General features: G+C 48.8%; 8 protein-coding genes across 8 annotated transcripts; 4 read left to right on the forward strand and 4 right to left on the reverse strand.

Moving 5' to 3' along the window:
- Positions 1-468: 468 nt before the first annotated feature.
- Positions 469-4,923, reverse strand: BO83DRAFT_458232 (peroxidase/cytochrome P450 family protein; the record flags this gene model as incomplete). The annotated part of the gene is made up of 12 exons (XM_025537126.1): positions 469-850; positions 907-1,183; positions 1,251-1,484; positions 1,540-1,957; positions 2,025-2,501; positions 2,562-2,641; positions 2,682-3,468; positions 3,535-3,877; positions 3,938-4,027; positions 4,081-4,189; positions 4,262-4,426; positions 4,492-4,923. 12 exons carry the CDS (start codon positions 4,921-4,923, stop codon positions 471-473), a joined length of 3,792 nt encoding a protein of 1,263 aa, XP_025382538.1.
- Positions 4,924-5,769: 846 nt separating this feature from the next.
- Positions 5,770-7,383, forward strand: BO83DRAFT_441823 (T6SS phospholipase effector Tle1-like catalytic domain-containing protein; the record flags this gene model as incomplete). Its single annotated transcript, XM_025536362.1, has 3 exons — positions 5,770-6,024; positions 6,091-7,008; positions 7,058-7,383. The coding sequence occupies exons 1-3, from the start codon at positions 5,841-5,843 to the stop codon at positions 7,381-7,383; spliced, it is 1,428 nt and encodes a 475-aa protein (XP_025382539.1). The 5' UTR covers positions 5,770-5,840.
- Positions 7,384-7,826: 443 nt separating this feature from the next.
- BO83DRAFT_458240 (uncharacterized protein) lies at positions 7,827-10,443 on the reverse strand (the record flags this gene model as incomplete). Its single annotated transcript, XM_025537127.1, has 5 exons — positions 9,805-10,443; positions 9,335-9,738; positions 8,835-9,309; positions 7,984-8,768; positions 7,827-7,940 (listed from the first exon to the last, which is right to left on the reverse strand). The coding sequence occupies exons 1-5, from the start codon at positions 10,109-10,111 to the stop codon at positions 7,827-7,829; spliced, it is 2,085 nt and encodes a 694-aa protein (XP_025382540.1). The 5' UTR covers positions 10,112-10,443.
- A 601-nt stretch (positions 10,444-11,044) lies between these two features.
- On the reverse strand, positions 11,045-12,297 carry BO83DRAFT_372003 (Clavaminate synthase-like protein; the record flags this gene model as incomplete). Its single annotated transcript, XM_025529961.1, has 3 exons — positions 11,925-12,297; positions 11,804-11,870; positions 11,045-11,752 (listed from the first exon to the last, which is right to left on the reverse strand). The coding sequence occupies exons 1-3, from the start codon at positions 12,176-12,178 to the stop codon at positions 11,045-11,047; spliced, it is 1,029 nt and encodes a 342-aa protein (XP_025382541.1). The 5' UTR covers positions 12,179-12,297.
- Positions 11,898-12,466, forward strand: BO83DRAFT_183221 (uncharacterized protein). Its single transcript, XM_025526489.1, has one exon. The coding sequence runs from the start codon at positions 12,256-12,258 to the stop codon at positions 12,430-12,432; it is 177 nt and encodes a 58-aa protein (XP_025382542.1). The 5' UTR covers positions 11,898-12,255; the 3' UTR covers positions 12,433-12,466.
- Positions 12,467-13,850: 1,384 nt separating this feature from the next.
- On the forward strand, positions 13,851-16,668 carry BO83DRAFT_372006 (putative alanine--tRNA ligase). Its single transcript, XM_025529962.1, has 3 exons — positions 13,851-15,038; positions 15,557-15,619; positions 15,677-16,668. Exons 1-3 carry the CDS (start codon positions 13,926-13,928, stop codon positions 16,490-16,492), a joined length of 1,992 nt encoding a protein of 663 aa, XP_025382543.1. The 5' UTR covers positions 13,851-13,925; the 3' UTR covers positions 16,493-16,668.
- BO83DRAFT_383133 (hydrolase) lies at positions 16,651-18,176 on the reverse strand. Its single transcript, XM_025532398.1, has 4 exons — positions 17,506-18,176; positions 17,414-17,442; positions 16,889-17,364; positions 16,651-16,835 (listed from the first exon to the last, which is right to left on the reverse strand). Exons 1-4 carry the CDS (start codon positions 17,972-17,974, stop codon positions 16,781-16,783), a joined length of 1,029 nt encoding a protein of 342 aa, XP_025382544.1. The 5' UTR covers positions 17,975-18,176; the 3' UTR covers positions 16,651-16,780.
- A 660-nt stretch (positions 18,177-18,836) lies between these two features.
- On the forward strand, positions 18,837-20,722 carry BO83DRAFT_372013 (MFS monocarboxylate transporter; the record flags this gene model as incomplete). Its single annotated transcript, XM_025529963.1, has 4 exons — positions 18,837-19,051; positions 19,164-19,330; positions 19,424-20,205; positions 20,270-20,722. The coding sequence occupies 4 exons, from the start codon at positions 18,837-18,839 to the stop codon at positions 20,447-20,449; spliced, it is 1,344 nt and encodes a 447-aa protein (XP_025382545.1). The 3' UTR covers positions 20,450-20,722.
- Positions 20,723-21,301: the final 579 nt, after the last annotated feature.

Genomic DNA, 21,301 nt, shown 5'->3' on the forward strand with positions numbered 1-21,301 from the left:
GCTTATTTCTTATTTTCTACTTCTTACTGTCTTATTTTTACTATTGCCTATTTCTTGTCTCCTTATTTCCCTATTTTCTTTTTTTTCCTTTTCCTTTTTTTTTTTTTTTTTTTTTTTCGACCCTCTTTTTATTTAGAGTTTACGGTTCCATGGTTCAAACTGACGGGATGGCTAGTACATCCGGGATTCGTAGAGGATTTTTGCATCAAGGTATAGTAAGAATGCGACACATTCTATCTCATATTTATTATATGGCTGTGGCTGTGGCTGGTTCTGCTGTTGAATGTACATCAGGCGCAGCTACAGCTCGTAGTTCTGATGTACCTCTTACCAGTCATTATTATCACCACTACAGTATAGTGAAACCTATCACAACTGAGAACATCTCTCCTTCCCATGTTGAAGAAGTCATTCATTAACAACAACAGATACCCCAATACCCTCCCTCCCCTTCTATCCCATACATCAAATCAATTCAACGTCCCCGAAAACCTCCCATAACTCTCATCATCCCCCAACATAGAAGGCAACGACGACGAAGACGTCCTAGTCACCTCATGATACTGATACTGATTATGATGGCTCTGTCCGAACGAATACTGTGTTGCTATGCCCATCCCGCCATCAGTCATGGTGTAGCTCTCCTGTCTGGTATATTCTGGCCCTCCATGATGATGATGATGATGATGTGTAGTAGGTACAGCGGAGTAGATTGTATCGTCGACACCACTCTCGTCGCTGGTATCAGGATTTTGGTCTGCGGTAGGGAAGGCTGGTATTGCTGCTGCTGGGGGCGGGGGCGGGGCTTCGTAGGCGCCTTGGCCGTAGCCTGAGAAGTGGATTTTCCATGCTATAGGTGGAGATAATGTTAATAACGTGGGTGAATGGTTGTGTAGGAGGACTTACTAGTCGGATCCTGAGTCATCCACGACCAACTATCATTCAGATAGACCCTTCTCCCATCGACGATAATACTCTTCAGCATGCCCATGTCACCTGGTGCTGGGCGCAGATACTTCAACCCTGCTAGGACGCGGAGCATGGAGACCGCGAATGTCAATGCAATTTCCTTGCCTAGGCACTCGTGCGCGCCGTAGCCGAAGTGGATGTATGCGTTTGAGGGGCGGTCGAGCTTGAATGTTTCGGCGTCGGGGATGCTGGTTGGGTCGCGGCAGGCTGGACCCTGGATGGGGTTAGTTGGATAGTCATCGTAGGAGGGGGTGTGAGTGTGATAGGTGTGGGCTACTTACGAGGAGGGTGATCACTACGTCGCCTGGCTTGAATTCTTGATCGTTGATGGTACGGTGGGCTCTGCAAACGCGAACGGTGCATTCCATGCTGGTTAGACGTTGCGCTTCGAGCACGTATTGTCGGAGAAGCTTGTCGACGGAGCCACTGTTGTCGGGTTGGGAGACGAGATTTTGGATCTTCTTCCAGTGGTGGATGTTTTCTGGGCGGAGGTAATATTGTAGGACATCGGCGATCTGGATTATAGTTAGGAAGATGTGTCACTTCGTCTGGAAATAGGGGGATACGAACCAGTCCAACAGGCGCTCCAACACCCCCAACTGCTGTAAGCCAGCAAACCTCCGCTGTTTCAGCCGCAGTCATGTCCATCTCCATCATCTGCTTTGCTACGTTGTTTCCATACCAGCGTAGGGTACTGACGGACTGCTTGTGGCCAGTCAAGCTTCCAAGGATGTGGGTTTTCTGTGGCTGGGCTTGTTCGTTGACAACCTTGAGAGTAGTCTTCACAAGGGCCTCAGCACTCTCAGAGGCCCATTTTCTGCGTTGCAGCATCAATCCGGGGTCGTTGTTGTTGAAACCCCAGGTACGGACATTCATGAGATGTTTGTAAACTGTTGCTGCATTCATGCTGCCGGACTCGTTCTCTGGGGTCTTCATGTCCAGGCAGAAGAGGTCTGCCATTATTCTTGCATTGAGGGGAATTGCGACGCTAGAATGGGCAAGTAAGCCTCCAGTTGTGATAGTTATTGTGCATGGCAGAAGACAGATTAACATACTCGCGAATGATATCAACTTGGTTCAGGTCCTTGGATAACTGTAGAGTGTTCAGCTCTAGCAATTCTTTACCCAGCGTAATAGTCGTATGCGAAAGCAACTGGCTGAACTGATCCGGACTGAACAAAACGGACTTGACGAGCTTCTTCTGGGCTGTATTACCCGCACCATCGCCTCCTAGCATATAGTCATTGAACCTCTTGCCCGGTATCATGTCATTAAGATATCTGGCCCACGGGACGCGGAATGTATCTTGGTCCTTCAATACCTCAACGATGGTTTCATGCTTCGCGAGCATGACCGTATGGGGTGGCGGTTTCGGATTCTCTTGGCTGTATCTATCTATTGTTCCAATCTCTTTCGCGATTTGTTCGTTCATTTTACGGGTGAACATTGGCTGGGTTGCGTGGAGCGAGTTGTATGGGAACCATCCGGGAAGTGCGCGCTGGATCAGTTTGTGAAACATCGAGCCTCCCAAACTATGATTTGTTAGATACTAAGCCAAGAGCTATATATCAAGTTGCTTCGTCGATACTCACATATCATAGTCTTGTTGAACTTCCCGAATGCCCCAGTTAGTGAGATTAGACGCAGTGTAGTCCTGACTTGCTGTTAGCCCCTACACTTGAAAGCGGCAGAGTAGAAGGGATTTGACTGACCAAAGTCAAGAACCGATCCGATCGAACGAGAGTAACCGCGTCGCTAAAGACTGCTCGCCCAACAGTGTAAGGAGGGCATCCACCACAACCAGGATCCATTGCAGGTTTGGCGTCCTCCAAGAAGATCCCAGGATACATCTCGACCATATCCGGATGATCGTACAGCTTCCGCAACAGATCGGCAATTTTAGGATCAGGGTTGATGTCCTCAAATGACGAATGCCGCTTCAATTTGAAGAAGTCACGCATTTCATTCAAGGACGCGAGGTTCCATTTGCGTGCAGTGAGAATGCCAGCAATTTCGACCATGCGGAGTGCTTTGGGAACCATCCTAGCCCCGAATAGACCCGCAGGGTCTTCCATGCTGTCCTTCAGGATCTGTACCAAGTCGGCGTCGTTGAACCTACCATTTTGATTGCGTTTCAGTCCACCGAATTCCCGCTTACTCGGGTCTTTCTCGATGCTTCGTTCGTAAGTTATGAAACCTTGCATGAACTCCTGTGGTGTAAGTTGCTCCAGCGGTTTCTTGAGGTCGGGGAACAGACTTTTCAAGAACTCGTTCGTCCACTGTTCGTCTCGCCGGGAGATAACCGAGTGGAAGCGATATAGGAGGTTAAATTCTGCAGATACTTGGTTTCCCACACCTCGGGGAACCCCATCAGCGTCGAAGGCTCGACTCACGGCCACACGAGGGTCCAGAGTCCAGTCACTCGCCGAATGGTGAGTGTTGGTCAGTCCACGGAGATAGTCGTGTAGTGAGATGTTCACGTAGAGCCCATTCACGATGCTGTCCCGGAGTTAGTTGATTAGTCACATATCTCTACTATGAACATAACATGGAGTGATTACTTACAGGCGAGTCACCTGGAATAGATCTTCGTCTTGCTTGGCCAGTGCCTTCCGTTTTGCATCCTCAGATGTTGTTGGCGGTAGAGTGAATCGTCCATTCTCGTTAATCTTCAGCAGAACATCGGCCACATAGTTGTGGAAACGATTGTACATGACAAGGATCACGTTGACACCAGGGGGCTGACCCAACAACCTCTTCTCGTGGAAGGTGTCAGGCTTGAGCATACCGCGTTCCAGAGTACGGACTCTCAGCTGGTCTTCATAGCTGGAACCATATAGAGGAGCGAGGTCCAGATATGATGAGGTATCCGAAATGTTGGGGTCGCGCCGGTTCGTACAGAAGACATCTATTTGGTCTTAGCGCCAAGTGGTGTGACAAAAAGATCAGCCTTGTATTTTGGACTCACCGTGAATGATGATACTTGCATGATAGAACAGAACTGAGGAGATGCCTGCAGGGTTTTCTCGGAAAGTCCCTTCATCACGGGCCATGAGGACTGAATTTTACTTGTCAGGACGATATTGTCTATTCTAAAGACTCGAGACTCACGATCAAAGAGAAGGCCAGGGTCAGGCTGCACTCCGTGCAAGGCCTTGAGGCGGGGCACCGATCTCGCATACGGACTGCCTGCTTTGCCAAGGTCAGGCTCTAAAGGGTTCTATAGTATTGGAGTCAAATAGGTCAGTGATGTCTTCGTATTTCGGACGACAGGTTGAGAGATTAGTCTCACGTTGTAACTTCCATCGGGAGTGCGGTATTGATACTTGTTCCCAAAGTACGATAGCGGAGGATGCTCCAAGCTCTGCCAGAGCTGGTCAACCAGGATGCCGGTCAACCTCTGTCGGGACTTGGAGGTTCGCGGCAACATTGCAACGATGGCGATGACTTTTTCCATCTGCAGCGGTCATTCCCTATCAGCAATGGCTCATTGAATCTGGACACAAATGGAACCCGACTCACAAGCATTTGACGATCATCGATCGGCTTTCCTTTAGACTTCACTAATTGAATCAGTGTACGAAGATCATTTCTCTTGCCCTTGAGTCCTAGAGCCGAGAGATCCTTGACAAGGCCCGTGGCAAGGACATCGGGATCTCCGTATGACTCTCCAGCTTGATATTTCACGTCATCTTCCACTTCTGCTAGCTCTTGTGCATGAAAGATCCTCGCATATAGCCGTTGCCAGAGCCCCTCTCCCGTCCCGGCAATGCTGGACAGAGCTGCTTCCGTGGCCTTTGGAAGGAAACGAGGCCTCAACTTCCATGTCGGGTGTGTATGGGAAGAGAAAACCTTGGCAACTATCTGGAAAGGGCGTGTCGGTTCATCTGCAAAGACCCGCAGATAGAGAAAAGAAAGGAGGCAGAGGAGAAGAGCAATCAAAATGGAGCTCATAATTTAGGAAGGCGAGGCAAGGCGAGGTACAGTTTTAGCCGTTAGTTGTATTCAAGAGAGCAATCTATCGCGATGCTTCTGCAATACATTATGCGATCTCTGCCCGAATACTTATACACGAGGAATATCTGTTAGGAATCAGCATGCTGTGAAAACCGGGGCCACCAATGCCAGCTGAAAGAGGACCCATTGTCCCCGGCGCTTGGGGTAGCTGAGATCCTGAAGACCATACGGGGAATACCGAGCCGACAAACACCTATCGATCCTGCGGACACAGCCCAGCTGAAAGCATGAGATTCGCTCTGGCCCCGCGCTCAGAGCTGTCATTGCGACAGTCTGCAGACTTCGCCAGCCATCTGTCGCCTGATTGGTGGCAGAGACGGCACATATGCAGAGGAAAGGGTAGATCCCCCCTCAGGTGGTCGTGCTTGAGGAGAAAACTCAGCCAGCCACTATGCAGGAGAGTAACAATGAGAGGGGTTTATCAGACAGTGTGGTTTTTAGCTGGCAAGATCAGCATATTGTCAAACCAATCATCAGTATGAAGAAGGGGCCGGACCCCGACGGGACACAGACCTCCTGCCGCGGCACGATCATCATGAAAGCTGATCCAATGATAGATGCTGGATTGCATCTCGGCAGTTTCTACCTCACGAACACCCCCACAAGCGGTTCGTGTTGAAATCCTCCCCGCGGCCCGTCATGATCGGCGCTGGGCATCATGATTGAGGTCCCCGACGGTGCTGCTGTCCGGACAGTTGCGTTTACCCTGATAAAAGCTGGGTATTAGGCATGTCCCGTATTGTTCCATCTCTGATTTCATTCTTTCCAGGATTCATTCATATCCTCGACTGTTGTTTTTGTCCAATTGTACTTTTTCTCTTCGTTGTTCCACTTGGCTAGAAAATCTCCAAGCTATGCCACACTCAACAGTGGATCAGACGTCCAGCGTGGAAGCGCCCTATTCTGGTCCCCGAAAGCTGGTACTTTGCCTCGATGGCACTGGCAATCAATTTATGGGGTTTGAGCGCGACTCAAATATCGTCAAAATATACCAGATGCTCGAAAAGAACACGCCCGGTCAATTTCATTATTACCAGCGTAAGTTATATGGGAACTGGGGTTAGCCACAGAGTGTATGATTCACTGAGCTTACGCATTGGTCAGCCGGAATTGGAACCTACGTCGAAGGTCAATCGTCCAGCTCCGGATTGCTTCGTTATCCGCGAAAGCTACAGTCAAATATCATAACCACCATCGATCAGGGGGTAGGAACAACATTCGAAAGTCATGTCCTCGCCGCATATCGTTTTATTATGCGGTATTATTCCCCAGGTGATCATATCTACATCTTTGGCTTCTCGCGGGGAGCATACACTGCGCGATTTCTAGCGGAGATGATTCATGAACTTGGTCTTCTGTCACAGGGTAACGAAGAGATGATCCACTTTGCCTGGGAAACATTCAGCAATTTCCAACAAGCACGAGGAAAGACCGATCGCACTGCGAAGGATGAGGCATTAATCTCATACATGAAGAAATTCAATACCACCTTCTGCCGCCCGCAAGTGCAGATCCATTTTCTCGGGTTATTTGACTGCGTGAACAGTGTCGGCCAATTCGAGATCCCCTTTCATCGCAAGTCGCATCAATACCTGGTCAGTCCGGCGGCTCGACACATCCGACATGCTGTATCGATTCATGAACGTAGGCTCAAGTTCAAGCCTGCCCTGGTGCTGCTTGACAAGACCAAGCCAGTGGATCTGAAGGAGGTCTGGTTTGCAGGGAATCATGGTGATGTGGGAGGGGGCTGGAGTCTGGCTCCCGGACAGTTCCACCTTTTGTCTGATACACCGTTGAATTGGATGCTGCAGGAGGTTCTTCATCTGGAAAAGTCAGAAAGCAAGTTATCCTTCCACACACTCAATGTTGCAGACGTCGTGGAAAGGGAAAATGCGTTTCCTGGGAAGGAGGAACCAGGGACAACAGCATATGATGTGCGGAAACGCACGAACCAGCCTCATGATATGTTAATGTTCAATCGGGGAGCGACTTTTCTCATGGTAATATTCTGGTGGATACTCGGTGTGTATACATCTCGCTGTGATGACCCAACCCTTACTAACCTGCATAGAAATCCTCCCCCTCTTTACACGCCTCGAACTCGAACACGGCAAATGGGTCCCCCGGCAATGGCCACCCAACATGGGCGCGCCTCGCGATATCCCCGAAGACGCTGTCATCCATCCGAGTGTGCATGAAATGGTCCGGGCAGGCATTCTAGACCCAAAATCAATTCCGCCGTGTGGGGGGAATAACTCTCACCTCCCCTCCACTGCGCGGATTACTGGCGCATGGAAAGCGATGAAGAAGAGCCAGGAGAAACAAATCTCCTCATTAATGGAGAAAAAGAAGGCTGTAGATGCGCTGAGAAGTAAATTCGACGGGAAGGCTAATTAAGAAGTATTCTACTGTCTGGTGGGGATGGGCGAAGAGGTGCACGATGCAGGTGGTCAGATTGTTGGAGGGTCGTTTCGGGATGATTAATAAAGCTATGTGATGCTGATGCGGTATAATTTAAAACAGCTCGCCATGTGGTGTTTGGGATAAGACCAAAAAGAAAAGAAAAAAAGAAACTCTCCTAAGCACAACCCAATAGTGGCTTTCACTATCAAGCTTGTATTTCCCAGTTACCAGGTTTCTCGCTGGTCAGGCGACATGACAGGATGGTCATATTCTATTCATCCTGTCGTACCCTATCCTGGCCAAGGATTGTTTACCAAAGAGCACCACAAAGGGAGCCGCATTATTTACCTGCGAGGTTCCATCTTTCAAGGGCTGATGAGCTCAATGATAATTCAAATTGTCAAGATTATTGCAAGTGTTAACTTTCCTCATGCTATCTATACAATGTGGAATGTACGAAACTGACGTTTGTGGTTAACCCAGCTCTGCAAATGAGCCCACGCCAGTCCAACACGCCGACTAACGCCATTTTTTGTCTCAACGAGCATGAGCTCTACTTCAAAAGTCCCAGTAAAAAAAATTATAATTGAATACGTTCCCCCCGGAATCATACCAACAGACTCCCTCTTTTCTTAGTTCACCCCTGCTCGGCGTGTGTGTATTTCGAGTGATAGATAGTGCGAGCAAAGTGAATAGAGAATCGGGGCTATGTTGGCGGATATGGTTAATGCGCTCCATATCGATTGCGCCAGAGATGATCTTGGGCATAAAGTCGTCAACTTCAATGACAGAAGGCTCGTTTCCAGGCTGCCCACCCCTCGTACTCAGTATGAGTTGTTTGAGATCTAATGACTTTGTGTAGGCAAATGTGGATCCAGGCAAACATCCATGACACAGATCTGGAGAGAACCGTGCATTCATTTCTTGTTCAGACATGATAGCTTGTGGCATTCCATGAGCTTCATTGCAGAGCTGCTCCATGGATTTCCATTTGCGAAGAATATTCAAGTTCTCACTCCATCTAACTTCAGTATTGAGCATCTTCGGAAGGGATCCCGAGAAACATCCGGATCTCCAAGCTATTACAACGGCCAGAGCCTGACAGTCATCTGAATATGACCTGCGGTTACACGTCAGCTCATCTGTTTCCTCGAGCCCCGCGGACTCCCCTATACTGTTTGCGATGACTCGCAGGGCTGATTGTTGACCCAACCTAGGAGGTATTGCCCAAATTGCTAGGGACGTCCTTAGTGTAATCTCATCCCAATATTTCTCATGTAACGGTCCGATCGCGATGGGACCTTTAATAGAAGACCAGGACCAGGTTGGAAATACGTCACCCAGATCTGCATTCCTTGTGGGATACAATCTGTCCACTTCTTTTCAGAGAATTGCATCACAAATATTATTCAGGGGTAGGCCGTAATAACACTCTGGTCCCCAACCCGTGTATAGAACACCTGCGAGTGCACGAAGCACGTCACTCTCCCACGCTAAATTCCCTTTTGTGAGGTTCTCTACCACCGTGCTGTAAGACAATAGCGGAACACCTGCATATTCAGAGATATCAGAAATGCTACCGTACATCTCATCCTGGATGGTTCCGGGGTAGCAACATTCATAGAAAACTCTTGTGTCGGAAAACAAAAGCCGTCGTGTCGAGAGTGTCGCCTCTTGAAATGCCCAGCCTCTTGTGGCCCATATTGAATCCCGTAAGCAATTCTGATAATTTGGGGGCGTGGCAACCAGGCAAATCCCCTGTGCGGTTCCGACCCAAGGCACCGGTCGCTTGACCTTGTTTACTCCAGGAAGGCCATGCTCGGCATTGCTTCCAGCCAGAGCGAAGATTGTTACATATGACTGCGCGTATATGTCTCCCATGGAATTAAGCCAGTAAGATTTCCTGCCAGGATCATCATCCTGTAAGATACAAAAGGCGATCGACCCAAAGATAATCTATCCCCATCTTCTTACAAGCAACAATAGCATCATCGATAGTCTGTGGTAGACTCTCGCTGTGTAGAGAGCCTTCTTTGACCAGATGGTCAATGTTCGTCGTCGTTGCTTGCAAGTGATTGCTTGTGGTCCCCCACACATAGCTCAGGGCAGCATATCGACATGTCGCAGGCGCAACTTTAATGCATCGTAGTCTGGTATCAATAACACGAAGTCCTGGTATTTGTGAGATAGTAGGCTTTGTCTGGCAGGATGCCTCGTGCTCAGCAGAGTAGTGGCAATCTCTCAACCACTCGGAGATCTTCTGCCAGTCGACCGTTTGCTGGGGTATAGACGTGGAGACAAGGTATTGGCCGTGGGTAAGCTCTATCGTCCCGTGAAACAACTTGCGACCTGCAATATATGAGTCAATACTCTCTGCTTCAAATAAACGTTCTTTATAGTTGAGATTATACGTACTCACCGACTCAATGCCATCAGACCATAGATATGATGACTTTTCGGCCTTAGGGCTTGTTAGAGACAACGTCATTCTGAAACTGCATTTGGCATCCCCGATTGTCTCTTCGACTGCAGTATGTTCTCCACGCACTTGGATATAACAATGTGGATCAGGTAAAAGTCCTGTACTTTTCATCAACTGGTCAGCTGCCCCTGCAAACAAGCGACAGGTGTCACAGTAAGAGGAACGTTCCTGCATATCTCGGACGCTCCCTAGTCTCAGAATCATGGTTTTCACGACATTTTCATGTGACTCTCGCGACATGTCTGCAAGCTTAGGGTTTAATAAGAGCGTACACTGTATCAAATGCCTTGAGTCTCATGTGTTTACACATCGCGCAGGATGCATTATCAGGTGTAGCGGGGCAACGATGGCAACTTTGGTGGAAATGAACGATCTTTTCCAGTGTTGGCCAGTATCCGTAACGTCTGAATCATTTGCTCCTTCTCGTGCCCTTTATAATATACACATATAGCAAGAATTCACAGAATGGACATGTATCTCCAAGACCCTCTGTATCCTCATTTCCAGAATCGTGAAGCACGCCAACATGCGACGTCATAATCAATGAATCCTCGGATATTTGGGAAACTTTGGAGGTGAAAAGAGGAAGGTATCCAATAGAAGGTACTAACTGTATTTCAGTCGTTAAACTGGGTTTCTTCTGACAAGAAAGGATAGCATAATCAGGTCGCGGCAGAGAAAGAAATTAGGACATATGAGTGATTGTTACGCGCCATGTCTTGATTGAGTGGGGAATTCATGCATAAAGGCCCGACTTGGCTTGAATCAGGGCATAACCGCCGAAGGGCTCCAGCTAACTATTACTACAGTCTCTAGCTGCATAAAAAGTAGCTGCCCAATCCACATAAGACAGCCTCCTAGAAAACCTCCCAAATAAAACTAGAACCAGTCAATAAATCAGTACTTAGCAATTTAAGCCTCATAAGTAGACCCAGTAGTCAATAATTAGTAAAGTAGATGGCGGTCTGGAACCATATTATAAGCACTCAATAGTGAAAATTCTAAGCTGTTTACCTTTTGCAAAGCCAAAGTCTGTAATCCAGGTACATTCTATACAGATCCCTGTATGTAACGAACATCGCATCAAGCCTTCACAACATACATTCTAGCATACCCATCCACCATTTTATCTAAATCCAAAAACTAATCCCAAAACCAAAGAATGAACTTCGATCAAACAGCAACCGCCACACCTCCCTCTCCAGGTACACCAACCCACCTCCCCCTCTCCTCCTCGAGCATCATCCCCGTCAAAAACCTCCCCTTCGCATCCAACGTACTCGGACTCTTAAACACATTAAATTTAAAATCATGCCACTCCTTCGCCGACCACATCTTGCCCGTCGCATCCCTAAAGGTGACATCATCATTCGGCCTCAAAAAATACGCAATACTGTAACGGTCCTCTTCCTGCGTCTCCTTCAAAGGCACAACACGATGCACCACACTCGCCAGCTCCCCGCCAGACGGGAACCGCAAGCTATCACCCACGTTGATGATAGCGTGGCCGGCACGAGGCTCGATAAATTCCCAGCGCTTGGTTTGGGGAGAACAGTACTGCAGACCCCATTGGGCCGCAAGGAGGAAGGTGAGCGTGCCGACGTCGGTGTGCTGGTTGTGGCCGACGCTGGTGGGCTCGCTGATTCCGGACTCATGCTTGGGGTAGCGTAGGATACCGAGTGTTGAGGTGGACGGGCCGGGGTCGGCGTGGTAGGTTTCGAAGCGGGAGGGGCCAGTGAGACCGAGTTGGGTGGAGAGGCGCGACAATATTAGGAGGGTGATGGTGTGGGCTTGGTTGATGAAGTTGAAGAAGGGGGCGGATTTGGTGCGGATGCTGGTGGTGAGGTCGGTTGAGTTCTTGAGGTATTCGCGGCGGGAGAACTGTGGATGTTAGTATAACTGGGGTGGATGTAGAAAGGGGGAGTATCATACCTTGAGGGATTCGTAGCCGTCTCTGGTCTTGGGCTTGGGGCCTTCTTCGGTGCCCATGGGCTCGTAGCTGAGATGGTCAGTGGTGGTGATAATGCAGGATGGGTTGGGTGATGTAACTTACCCGAAGTTGTCGTCGTTGCGGGCATCCTGCATCTTGATATCAAGGGGCTGCTCGAAGTACTCCTTCATGATAGACAGCATGTCTTTCCAGAGCTGGCAGAGCTCGGGATCGCTGGTCATGTTGAGGTAGAAGAAACCATAGTTCTGGCAGACGCTGAGGAGTCTCTTGTTCTCCGTTTCATTGTCTGCTCGGAGGAGGTCGAGCTCGATTGTTGGGAGAGACTCCGCAACGAGGATGGGTTCGGTGATGGCCATGTTGAACTTTTGAGGGGGAAAGAACGCTTGAAGAAAGTGTCTCCGGCTAGAGAAAGATGAGTTGATTTGTTACTTTGATGCTAGAGAACTTGCAGCTTTCGAGCTTCTTATATGCGCCTGGGGTTGGCCCTCTCGTGACGGCCACGGCAAGTATACAGCATCATTGTCCGATGTATACAGCCTCTCAAGACTCTTTCCTACTTCCACGATGGCTAAGGGGCCAGAATCTCAGAGACGGCTCTGCAATGGCGTGATTCATCCCGATGTAACCCGTAGAAGGATAGACGATTCCATCCTCGTGTTCGCTAAGTGTTGATACTACCTAGCTAGCTGTTCTAGATCGCGAAGACATCTTCAGGATCTGGTCGACAGCTGGGCGATGGCAACTATGAGACGACGACTTGCTCGGGGATGTTTGCTCAAACAGGAAGTTGTCTTCTCGAGCGAGAGAGGGTATGAAACGCATGTTAGTTAGCTATACAAAGGATTGATCTATGAAATGATTGATTGGCTGCTTTCTTCTATTACACGGATACAGCCTCTACTATACGTAAGCACTACTCAGCAGCTAAGCATAACTACTGTACAGTACTTTTGTCGAGTATGAAGGATCGTTAGCGGGATCTATTGATCTACTAATGGCAAATCTGTAACACCTTCCTTTTCAGGTAATGATCTGGGCTTGTTCGGTAGATATCAGGAGGCGAATCAGATTACCTTTTGATATTACAAAGGGAGAGGCTCAAAGGATTCGGAGATCCGTGGTCAAAGCGCTGGGGATTTTACTCAGTAGGCACTAGAAGGACCATGTAGTTGGTGCTTTTGCCCGGAAGGCCTCTAGCTTAGGAATCCAAGGCAATGATAGGCGGATAGAGCCGAAATCTCTTAGGGCATGCATAATTAGCTGACAATAAATGTATCAACGATGAAAGCAGGTAATAGTATTACGATTCTTCAGACTCAATCTAGATACCTCTTGGCAATAGCAGTCCGCGCTTGTAGCCGTCCTACCCCACAACTATCGCCACAACGAACATCACCCGAAGCAGTTTAGGGCTTACTCTTCATGAAAGACGTAACATATTAACCCCATTGATGAGGCTATGTATAAGCTATTCACCCCCTGCATTTCTTTCCCCACACCACATGCATCACCTGATAATTCCTATCAGAGCTTTTTAGCAGCTAAAGATCCGAACACGTAAATCGATCCTGTAAGTGCCGGGATGAACCCGATGTCGGCGCACTGTATATACCTCATGTTAATATGACTGGGGATCAGCTAGTAACGGGCTAGATTTCCTGCTCCACTTCTCTGCAGTGAAACGGCCCCCAGATTTAGCACGGTTGTATAGCACGAAACGGCATTCACCTTGAGAGGCGGCAATGTCCGTATTATGGGTTACATCTGCTAGTGAGAGGCTACAGCGCCTGCAGATGAAGATGAAGCCTAGATGCTTGCTGCAGATTGCCATCGCCGAAGATCTGGACTTGTTGAGATGAGGAGACTCGTATTCTGATGCAGCTAATAGAGTAAAGGGAATTGGCTGGGGTGACTAAATGTGAAGTGTAAGAGTGATGGCTGTGTGGGAAAAGTACGTCCCGCGATAGTATAATTACCCATCATGGTAGTGATATATACCTCCAGTTATTGTTAGACATCGCAACCTCAACAACAACGTCCAAGTCATTCTTCGTTCTTTTTTTCCGTTTACCTCTTGTTTCTTTTATCACCTACCTCAACACAATGACTGTACAATCCAACGGTCACGGTGGTGCCACCGATGCCGTCGCAGCCCAGGCCGCGCTGGTCCGTTCCCAACAAGAACGGCGGCCCATTGAAAGCTTTGGTCACCTTGCAGACTTCGACAAGAAAGATGCTCCCGTCGTCACCATGTTCAGCGGTGGCCTGGACAGCACATACCTGCTCCTCAAGCTCCAGCAGCTCGGCTACACCAACATCCATGCCGTCGCGGTAGATGTTGGAGCTCCTGTAGACGAGGCAGGACTTACCAAACACGCTGCTCACTTCGGAGCATCATTCAAGTGTCTCGATGGTCGCGAGCTGTTCGTCAAAGATGGAGTCATGCCAGCCATTCGCGCTCACGCATCATACATGCGCATGTTCCCCATCAGCAGCTCCATCACTCGTCCGGTCATCGCTCGTCTGATCACAGACTACGCAAACTCCGTGAATGCAGGCTTGCTCCTCCACACTGCAAACTTGTCCCAGAACAGTCTTCCCCGTCTCAACAACTGCATTCGTCTCTACGGCTTCTCTGGAAAATTCGGAAGCCCCTACGTCCACTCCGTGACCTCGCGCGAGAAGAAAGCGTCGGAGCTATCCGCAGCCGGACTGACCATCATGGCTGAGCGCAAGCTAAGCGGAGACGAGAACCTATGGTGTCGAGAATTCGAAGACGGTCCGCTAGGTGACCCGGAGGGTTTCAACATCCCCGAAGAAGCCTACGAATGGACACGGCGAAGCGGCGACTATGCCCCCGAGAAGCTCACCCTGAGCTTCGAAAACGGCAACCTCTCTTCCATCAACGGCGACGAGCTCCCCCTTATTGACGCCATTGCACTCCTGAACAAGGAGGTAGGCAAGTTCGGTCATGGCCGCTTCGTTGGGCTCGAGTTTCTTTCGACCGACGACAAGGCATTGGAGATTCGCGAGGCACCGGCCGCTGCGATCATTATGGATGCGCTTCGGCACCTCGAGCTTGCTACGCTGGAGACTGATACCCTGGAGTTGAAGCAGCAGCTGGAGCAGAAATGGATCCGAGAGGCGATTGCCGGTCGCTGGGGTCATCGGTGCCATACCATGTGTGAGGCCGCTATTGTTGCCGCTTTGGATGGTGTCAGTGGGAGCATAACTTACGACATTGACCATTCGCGTTTCTTGCCTTGCTCCATTGTGGCGAAAAATCCGCGGTATATCAGGGATCGGGACCAATGGGAACAGGGGCAGGAATTGCTATCGCGGATTTAGTATCATTAGAGTATAACGAGTATGAAAAACGGATGTTGTTTAGTTTAGGTTTTTTTTTTTTTTTTGTTTTGGTAATGAAACTTTTCGCTATAGCTTTCACAAAAATGTAATTCGCTATTCGCCTCTTTATGGTTACAATGAAAGTGTGACCAAACCGATAATGATCTGTTACAAATCTTACATACATTAGCGCGGACACGCCCTGACAGTGACAAGGACTGGTTGTTACATTAGCCAGAAGCTCGGACCACCCCCGTCTATCAGGTACATATACCCTGCTCAGCACCCAATACTCCACCACTTATCTTCTAAATCTACCATAAGTTTTGGATATTATTTACACACAAATGCACCGTCAGCTACGTTTCTGACTATCTTTATCCCAGTGTGTGCCCACCCAAAGACTCTACTGCACCCAACATCGCATCGGCAGATCCAGCCCAATCACAGTACGTCTAAACCTCCTAGTCAGCATAATCCGGGGCCCCAACCTAACAAATTGATAGATGTCCGAATCCACAAAACTCATCTACCAACAAGACGGACAGCTGCTCCTGCATGGGGCCAAAATTCTCTCCATCATCCCAGTTTCCAACCTCCCAGAGGCAGACCAAGCTTTAGCCAAAGACTCCCCAGAAATCGAGCATGCTGTGGTCACCGACTCCACGATCTTCCACGTCCAAGGCGGCGGCCAGCCCTCAGACACCGGAACCATGACCACGGAGGTAGCGCCCAAAGCAGCTTCCATCTTCGAAGTAAAATCCGTCCGCCAACCAGCCCAGGGCAATCAGATCCTCCACCTGGGCCGCTTCGTCCCGGTCGGAACTACCCAGTTTGATTCCGGAGAGGAAGTTCAGCAGCACGTGGACGCTGAGAAGCGGAACCTGCACTCTCGGCTCCATACTGCTGGACATGTCATGAGTTTGGCAATCCATGCACTGTGTCGCGAGGGTGTGCTTCCCCCGGTGAAGGAGTCGAAGGCGTCGCATTATCCGGGGTCGGCGTCGGTTTCGTTTGAGGGCACGTTGGAGGGGAAGCACAAGGAGCTTATTCAGGCGAAGACGGATGAGTTTGTGAAGTCGGCAAGTCCGGTTCGGATTCATTGGTGGTCGATGGAGGAGTTGATGGAGAAGTGCTTCGTAGCGGAGGGGTTTGCGTTGCCCGAAGGGGAGACGTTGGGGAGGGTTGTGGAGATGGAAGGGTTGGGAAGTTATCCTTGTGGAGGGACGCATGTTACGGATTGTAGTTTGGTCGGGAGGATTGAGGTGAAGAAGATTTCGAGGTCGAAGGGGGTTAGTCGGGTTTCGTATACTGTTGTATAGTGTTGAGTGGGTTGGGTATATAGACTTGGGAGGTATAGATTGATGGTGCAGGGGATAGAAGGGTAATCGGTATTATGCAGTATGAGGTTGAGACTAATTTTGGATGTTTGTTACGAGGAACACGGATATAGAACAGCCACCAGGATTAGATAGAAACTGTGCTTTGTAAAATGTAGAGTCTGGATCTTCTACATTAGATTACATGTTATCCAAATGTGTCTTTTGGGTGCAAATACAGAGTATCACAGACGTGTATTGTTCAAGTAAGCTAAGTATCATACTTACCCTCTAAAGAGGAGGACTGATATCAAGTCCATTCACAATCAACTTGAAAGAGTCGTTTCTGTTCAACCAAATTAGCATAAAACCACGAAGTACTAGTAGGATACTCCATACCTCGAATAACTTCCAGCAGCATCTGAGTCCAATCTGTATCTCAGACAATCATCGAAATCCACCCCCACCATCATCATGCCATCTACTTCCTCCCAGAGCGGTCCTTTCAACATATCACCACTCGGAGCTACAATGCAAGAACCCCCTCTGGTGGCAAATTCCTCACTCTCAGACTTTTCCCCATAAACCCAAGCAGGTTGGTCCTTCTTCCTGTGGCATTGGTTGGCACTCAGAACGAAACATCTACCCTCGCAGGCAATGGTTCTCATTAGAGGGGCCCATGCGTCACGCTGATCGGCAGTTGGTGCCAGATAGAGGTTGACGTTCTGGCTGTAGAGGGAATGTCTCAAAAGCGGCATGTAGTTTTCCCAGCAGATAGCAGCTGCTAGGGTGAGTTTCACGCCTTTGATGGTGGTTGTCACAGCACGGAGCGAAGAGGGCTGTCCCTGGCCCCAAACCAGACGCTCACTTCCTGTCTAGTTCTGGTCAGCCCAATACCATATCAATACAAAGAGGTATACTTACCGGCATGACCTTTCTCCGCTTGCCAATCACTGACCAGATAGCATCATGTCAGCTTCCACATTCCACATCCAAAAGTACATGCGGATACTCACCTCCCAAATTAGGACAGACATAAACCACCGCACAATAAAGAGTCCCTCCAGCCCTCTCAACCAATCCAGTGACGATGAAGATACCTGTCTCGCGAGCCACTAGTTCCAGCTCCTCGCGGACTCCATCGCCCCTTCGGACTCCACTTCCACTTCCGTCCTGCCCCTCCAATTCCCTTCTCACCCACTTCTCCCCCGCTCCTTCAGGCGTATCGCCCAGATCCACCGCATCCTTGAAGTAGTTCAGGTATTGTTCTCTGCCTTCATCATCTCGGGATCCCACCTTGGCTCCAAAGGTCGCCCCACGAGGATAGCCCCCAATGTAAGCCTCCGGAAAGAGAATCAGATCGGGTGATGGAGTCTGCTTGGCTGCTTGCCGACATTGCTGGGACAATGCCTGGACAGTCTCCGGGGTGCTGGCGAGGGTGTGTGCCTGACTGACGGCGAGGTAGATGGTTTGTGGCGAGGCCATTGCTAGTAGTCAAATAATCAGAGTGTATGGATGTGCTATATTCACAAGAGACAAGAAGAGGTGTCCTTTCTACGGAGGTATACCAGGGCATTTGCCCATTTTATTAGAGCACAATACCCTTATCAGTTGAGCTTGGACCTGGTACCTGATCCCTGTTCATATTACCCCTCAATTAAGCCCTTTTCTGTACCTTTTGATTCCCTGTTACTGTCGGTCGACAGGTTAGTGCTTATCGTGGCAAGATGCTATCTCAAGTACCTTGTCCGCAGTCTTAGTGTATGGAACGGGATGGTAGAGTAACATTGGGGAAGGGGCAAATACATGCCCCACCCCGATTACGGTGACGTGTCTAGACATATCTTAGTGTCCGGAGACTATATCTTAGTCGATCTTAAGTTAGCCAAGTCTAGGCACTTCACCGTCAATTTGCTTCGGATTTAAGCGTCTCTGCTGACTTGCTTCTTCAGGAAATTCCTTCATATCCGCGCCCTGTAACATGGACTAGTCCGAAACCGGACTACGAGGAAATATTCCTCGCCACGCCGCATTAAGACCACTATTATTGAGTCATTTTGTTTTTCTTCTATCTTTATGACTAGAAATCACTTTCTTGTTTTGCATGTCTTTGTTCTTTTATAACTATGCAATTGTGACGGCCAATTCTTTTCAGAGATGCAATATATGCAAATAATAGGTATGTTCATTTGCGTTCTTAAAGCATTCATGCTAATCAATTATATTGTAGATTTGTCTAATAAAATCTCTACATAATAATCAATCAAATTTGCGATTCAGTTGCGACTATCACACCCATACTATTCTAATAACCCACCCACCGGTACCACTCACCAACACCACCAACATGACCGACAATAGCAGTGTCGAAGCATACCCAGAAGCTATAACCGAATTCGACGAAAAGACAATCAACAATGAAACCATCAAAGAAAAAAAATGGGGATTCATCTCAAAATCACAAAGTGTCGCAAGTTGGAAAGACCCCGGTCCGCCCCCAGATGGCGGAGCTCTCGCATGGACACAAGTCCTAGTGGGACACTTGATTATTATGAATACCTGGTAGGTTCCAATGCGCTGCTTTTGCACGTGTAAAAGCTCAATTGGGTTCTTCTGGAGCGTGGTTACACTCTGTGCTGGCCGTATCGTGAAAAGTATGCTGAAATAGAGCCAGGGGCTATATGAATTCGTTTGGTATCTTTCAGACGTATTATGTCGACTTTCTTAATCGCTCGGATTCGGATGTTTCGTGGATTGGAAGTGTTCAGGTCTTTATTGTCTTCTTTATTGGTACTTTTACGGGGAGGTTCACTGATGCGGGTTATTTTCGGCCGGTTTTTGGTGAGTATTCTTCTTCTCCGCCGATGCACCTCGGGCTTATGGCTTCCAAACTATGACATCCCCGCTATTGAAGATATATGCTAATTACTACAGTGGTCGGGACCATCCTCAGCGTCCTCGGCATGTTCATGGCCTCCATATCAACCGAATACTACCAAATATTTCTCGCGCAGGGAATCTGCTGCGGCATCGGCAACGGATGTCTATTCTGCCCAGCCCTCTCAGTAACATCCACCTACTTCGCAAAGCGAAAGATGCTCGCCGTCGGCATCTGCGCCTGCGGCAGCGCCACAGGAGGCCTAATCTTCACCGTCATGTTCCAGCACCTGATCCCACAGATCGGGTACGGATGGACGATGCGAGTCTTCGGCTTTTTCACCCTAGCCTGTCTAATCATCTGCAACATCCTGGCAAGACCGAGAGTGCCCCCTCGGAAAACAGGCCCTCTCATTGAACTCGCTGCTTTCAAGGAACCATCATACACCTTGTTTGCGGTCGGCATCTTCTTGACCTTCTGGGGTGTTTATTTCGCTTTTTACTACCTGAGTTCGTTTGGAGTTGCGATTATCAACATCTCTCAGGAGGAGTCGCTCACCTTTACTCTTATTCTGAATGGTCTGGGCATTATAGGTCGTCCGGTCCCTGCGTACCTGGCCGATCGGTATACCGGGCCGATGAATATTCTTATTGTGGTTACCCTGTTCTCGATTATTTGCGCTTTTGCCATGATTGGCGTTACGTCTATCTCGGGGCTTTATGCATGGACGGTTGTTTATGGTATTGTGGGAAATGGTTTGCAGGGAATGTTTCCAGCTACGTTGAGTAGTCTGACAACTGATTTGCAGAAGGCTGGTGTCAGGATGGGGATGATTTTCGTGAGTTTCCCTCCCTTTGACCAGTTGTAGGAAAGGGTGAATCCGGTTACTAACATGGGTGTAGACTATCGTCAGTTTCGCCGTATTGACAGGTCCGCCTATCGCCGGTGTATTGATCACGAGGGACAATGGCCGCTATGTATATGCGCAGCTCTTCGCGGCGTGCTCGATGCTTGCTGGGTTCTGTCTGCTCTGTGCGGCTAGGTTGGCGAAGACTGGAAAGGTCTTGAAGTATAAGATCTAGTGCGTTACGAGCGGAGCTGGATGGGTGGTAATCTTGAAAAACTCTTCAGGGGAAAAAAATGTGCGATTTTTTGGGGCTTTGGTATATGAAGCATACGCAAGACATGAGATGTGACGGATGTATGGTGCACTTACTGGAGTTTTAGAATGCATGTGTTATGGGAAGTTGTTGCTAGAGCGGGAAATCAAGCGATGATTAATGGCTTCTTACGCTACCTCTTGAACCCAGTGTCCAGTACAAAGATCTATAATGATGAAAGTTATTCAGTTACGCAATTTCGGGGCCAATCTAGAGATAGAAGGGGTGGTAGAGGGCATTAGACTGATGAGACTGCAGGACGCCGGGTGTTTATCAGGATAAGTTGCATCTCAATTTCCTTAAATAGTACAACGGTACTAGGTATGGCCTATGGGCTTCCTCTGCCGGACGCTGGGATGCTAGCTCGGTTCCAGCCTGGACCAATACCAATCCTTTGCATATTTACGGGATCAGCGATCGCCAATGTTTCCTATGCGTTTATGTACTATTCATATCGTTCTCGTCTCTCATCCGTCCAACACATCGGCCTTTCTTAAGCCGCCGGGGTTATCCCTCTCTTTCATATACCAGGCTGCCAAAACACCAGGCTAAGACTCAGTTGCTGAAAGGTAGCGTGTATAGGGCAACTTCATATAGGACAGAATACCTCGAGCACACGAAACCATTGCATATACACAAGGCTACCCCCAAAAGAAAGGTGTTAAAGAAATTCACGCATTGACACATCTCGACTGTGGCGGTATACTATGTTCCTTTTCCTAAATCAAGATATGCTTAGCTGATTCTCGCAAAAATCAGACCTCAGACCTAGGC

This window comes from Aspergillus eucalypticola (genome assembly GCF_003184535.1).
Source record: "Aspergillus eucalypticola CBS 122712 chromosome Unknown BO83scaffold_42, whole genome shotgun sequence".
Classification (NCBI taxonomy): domain Eukaryota; kingdom Fungi; phylum Ascomycota; class Eurotiomycetes; order Eurotiales; family Aspergillaceae; genus Aspergillus; species Aspergillus eucalypticola.

What these genes read in the sequence shown, in the direction of transcription:
- BO83DRAFT_183221 (XM_025526489.1), top strand. Translation starts at nt 12,256, where the DNA reads ATGCTAGAGAACTTGCAGCTTTCGAGCTTCTTATATGCGCCTGGGGTT.
- BO83DRAFT_372006 (XM_025529962.1), top strand. Translation starts at nt 13,926, where the DNA reads ATGACTGTACAATCCAACGGTCACGGTGGTGCCACCGATGCCGTCGCA. An exon ending in TTGTTGCCGCTTTGGATGGT is followed by an intron (nt 15,039 to 15,556) that starts GTCAGTGGGAGC and finishes TCTTTATCCCAG; the next exon opens with TGTGTGCCCACCCAAAGACT. An exon ending in GCAGATCCAGCCCAATCACA is followed by an intron (nt 15,620 to 15,676) that starts GTACGTCTAAAC and finishes ACAAATTGATAG; the next exon opens with ATGTCCGAATCCACAAAACT.
- BO83DRAFT_383133 (XM_025532398.1), bottom strand. Translation starts at nt 17,974, where the DNA reads ATGGCCTCGCCACAAACCATCTACCTCGCCGTCAGTCAGGCACACACC. An exon ending in TGTCTGTCCTAATTTGGGAG is followed by an intron (nt 17,443 to 17,505) that starts GTGAGTATCCGC and finishes CTATCTGGTCAG; the next exon opens with TGATTGGCAAGCGGAGAAAG. An exon ending in GCTGCTGGAAGTTATTCGAG is followed by an intron (nt 16,836 to 16,888) that starts GTATGGAGTATC and finishes TTGGTTGAACAG; the next exon opens with AAACGACTCTTTCAAGTTGA.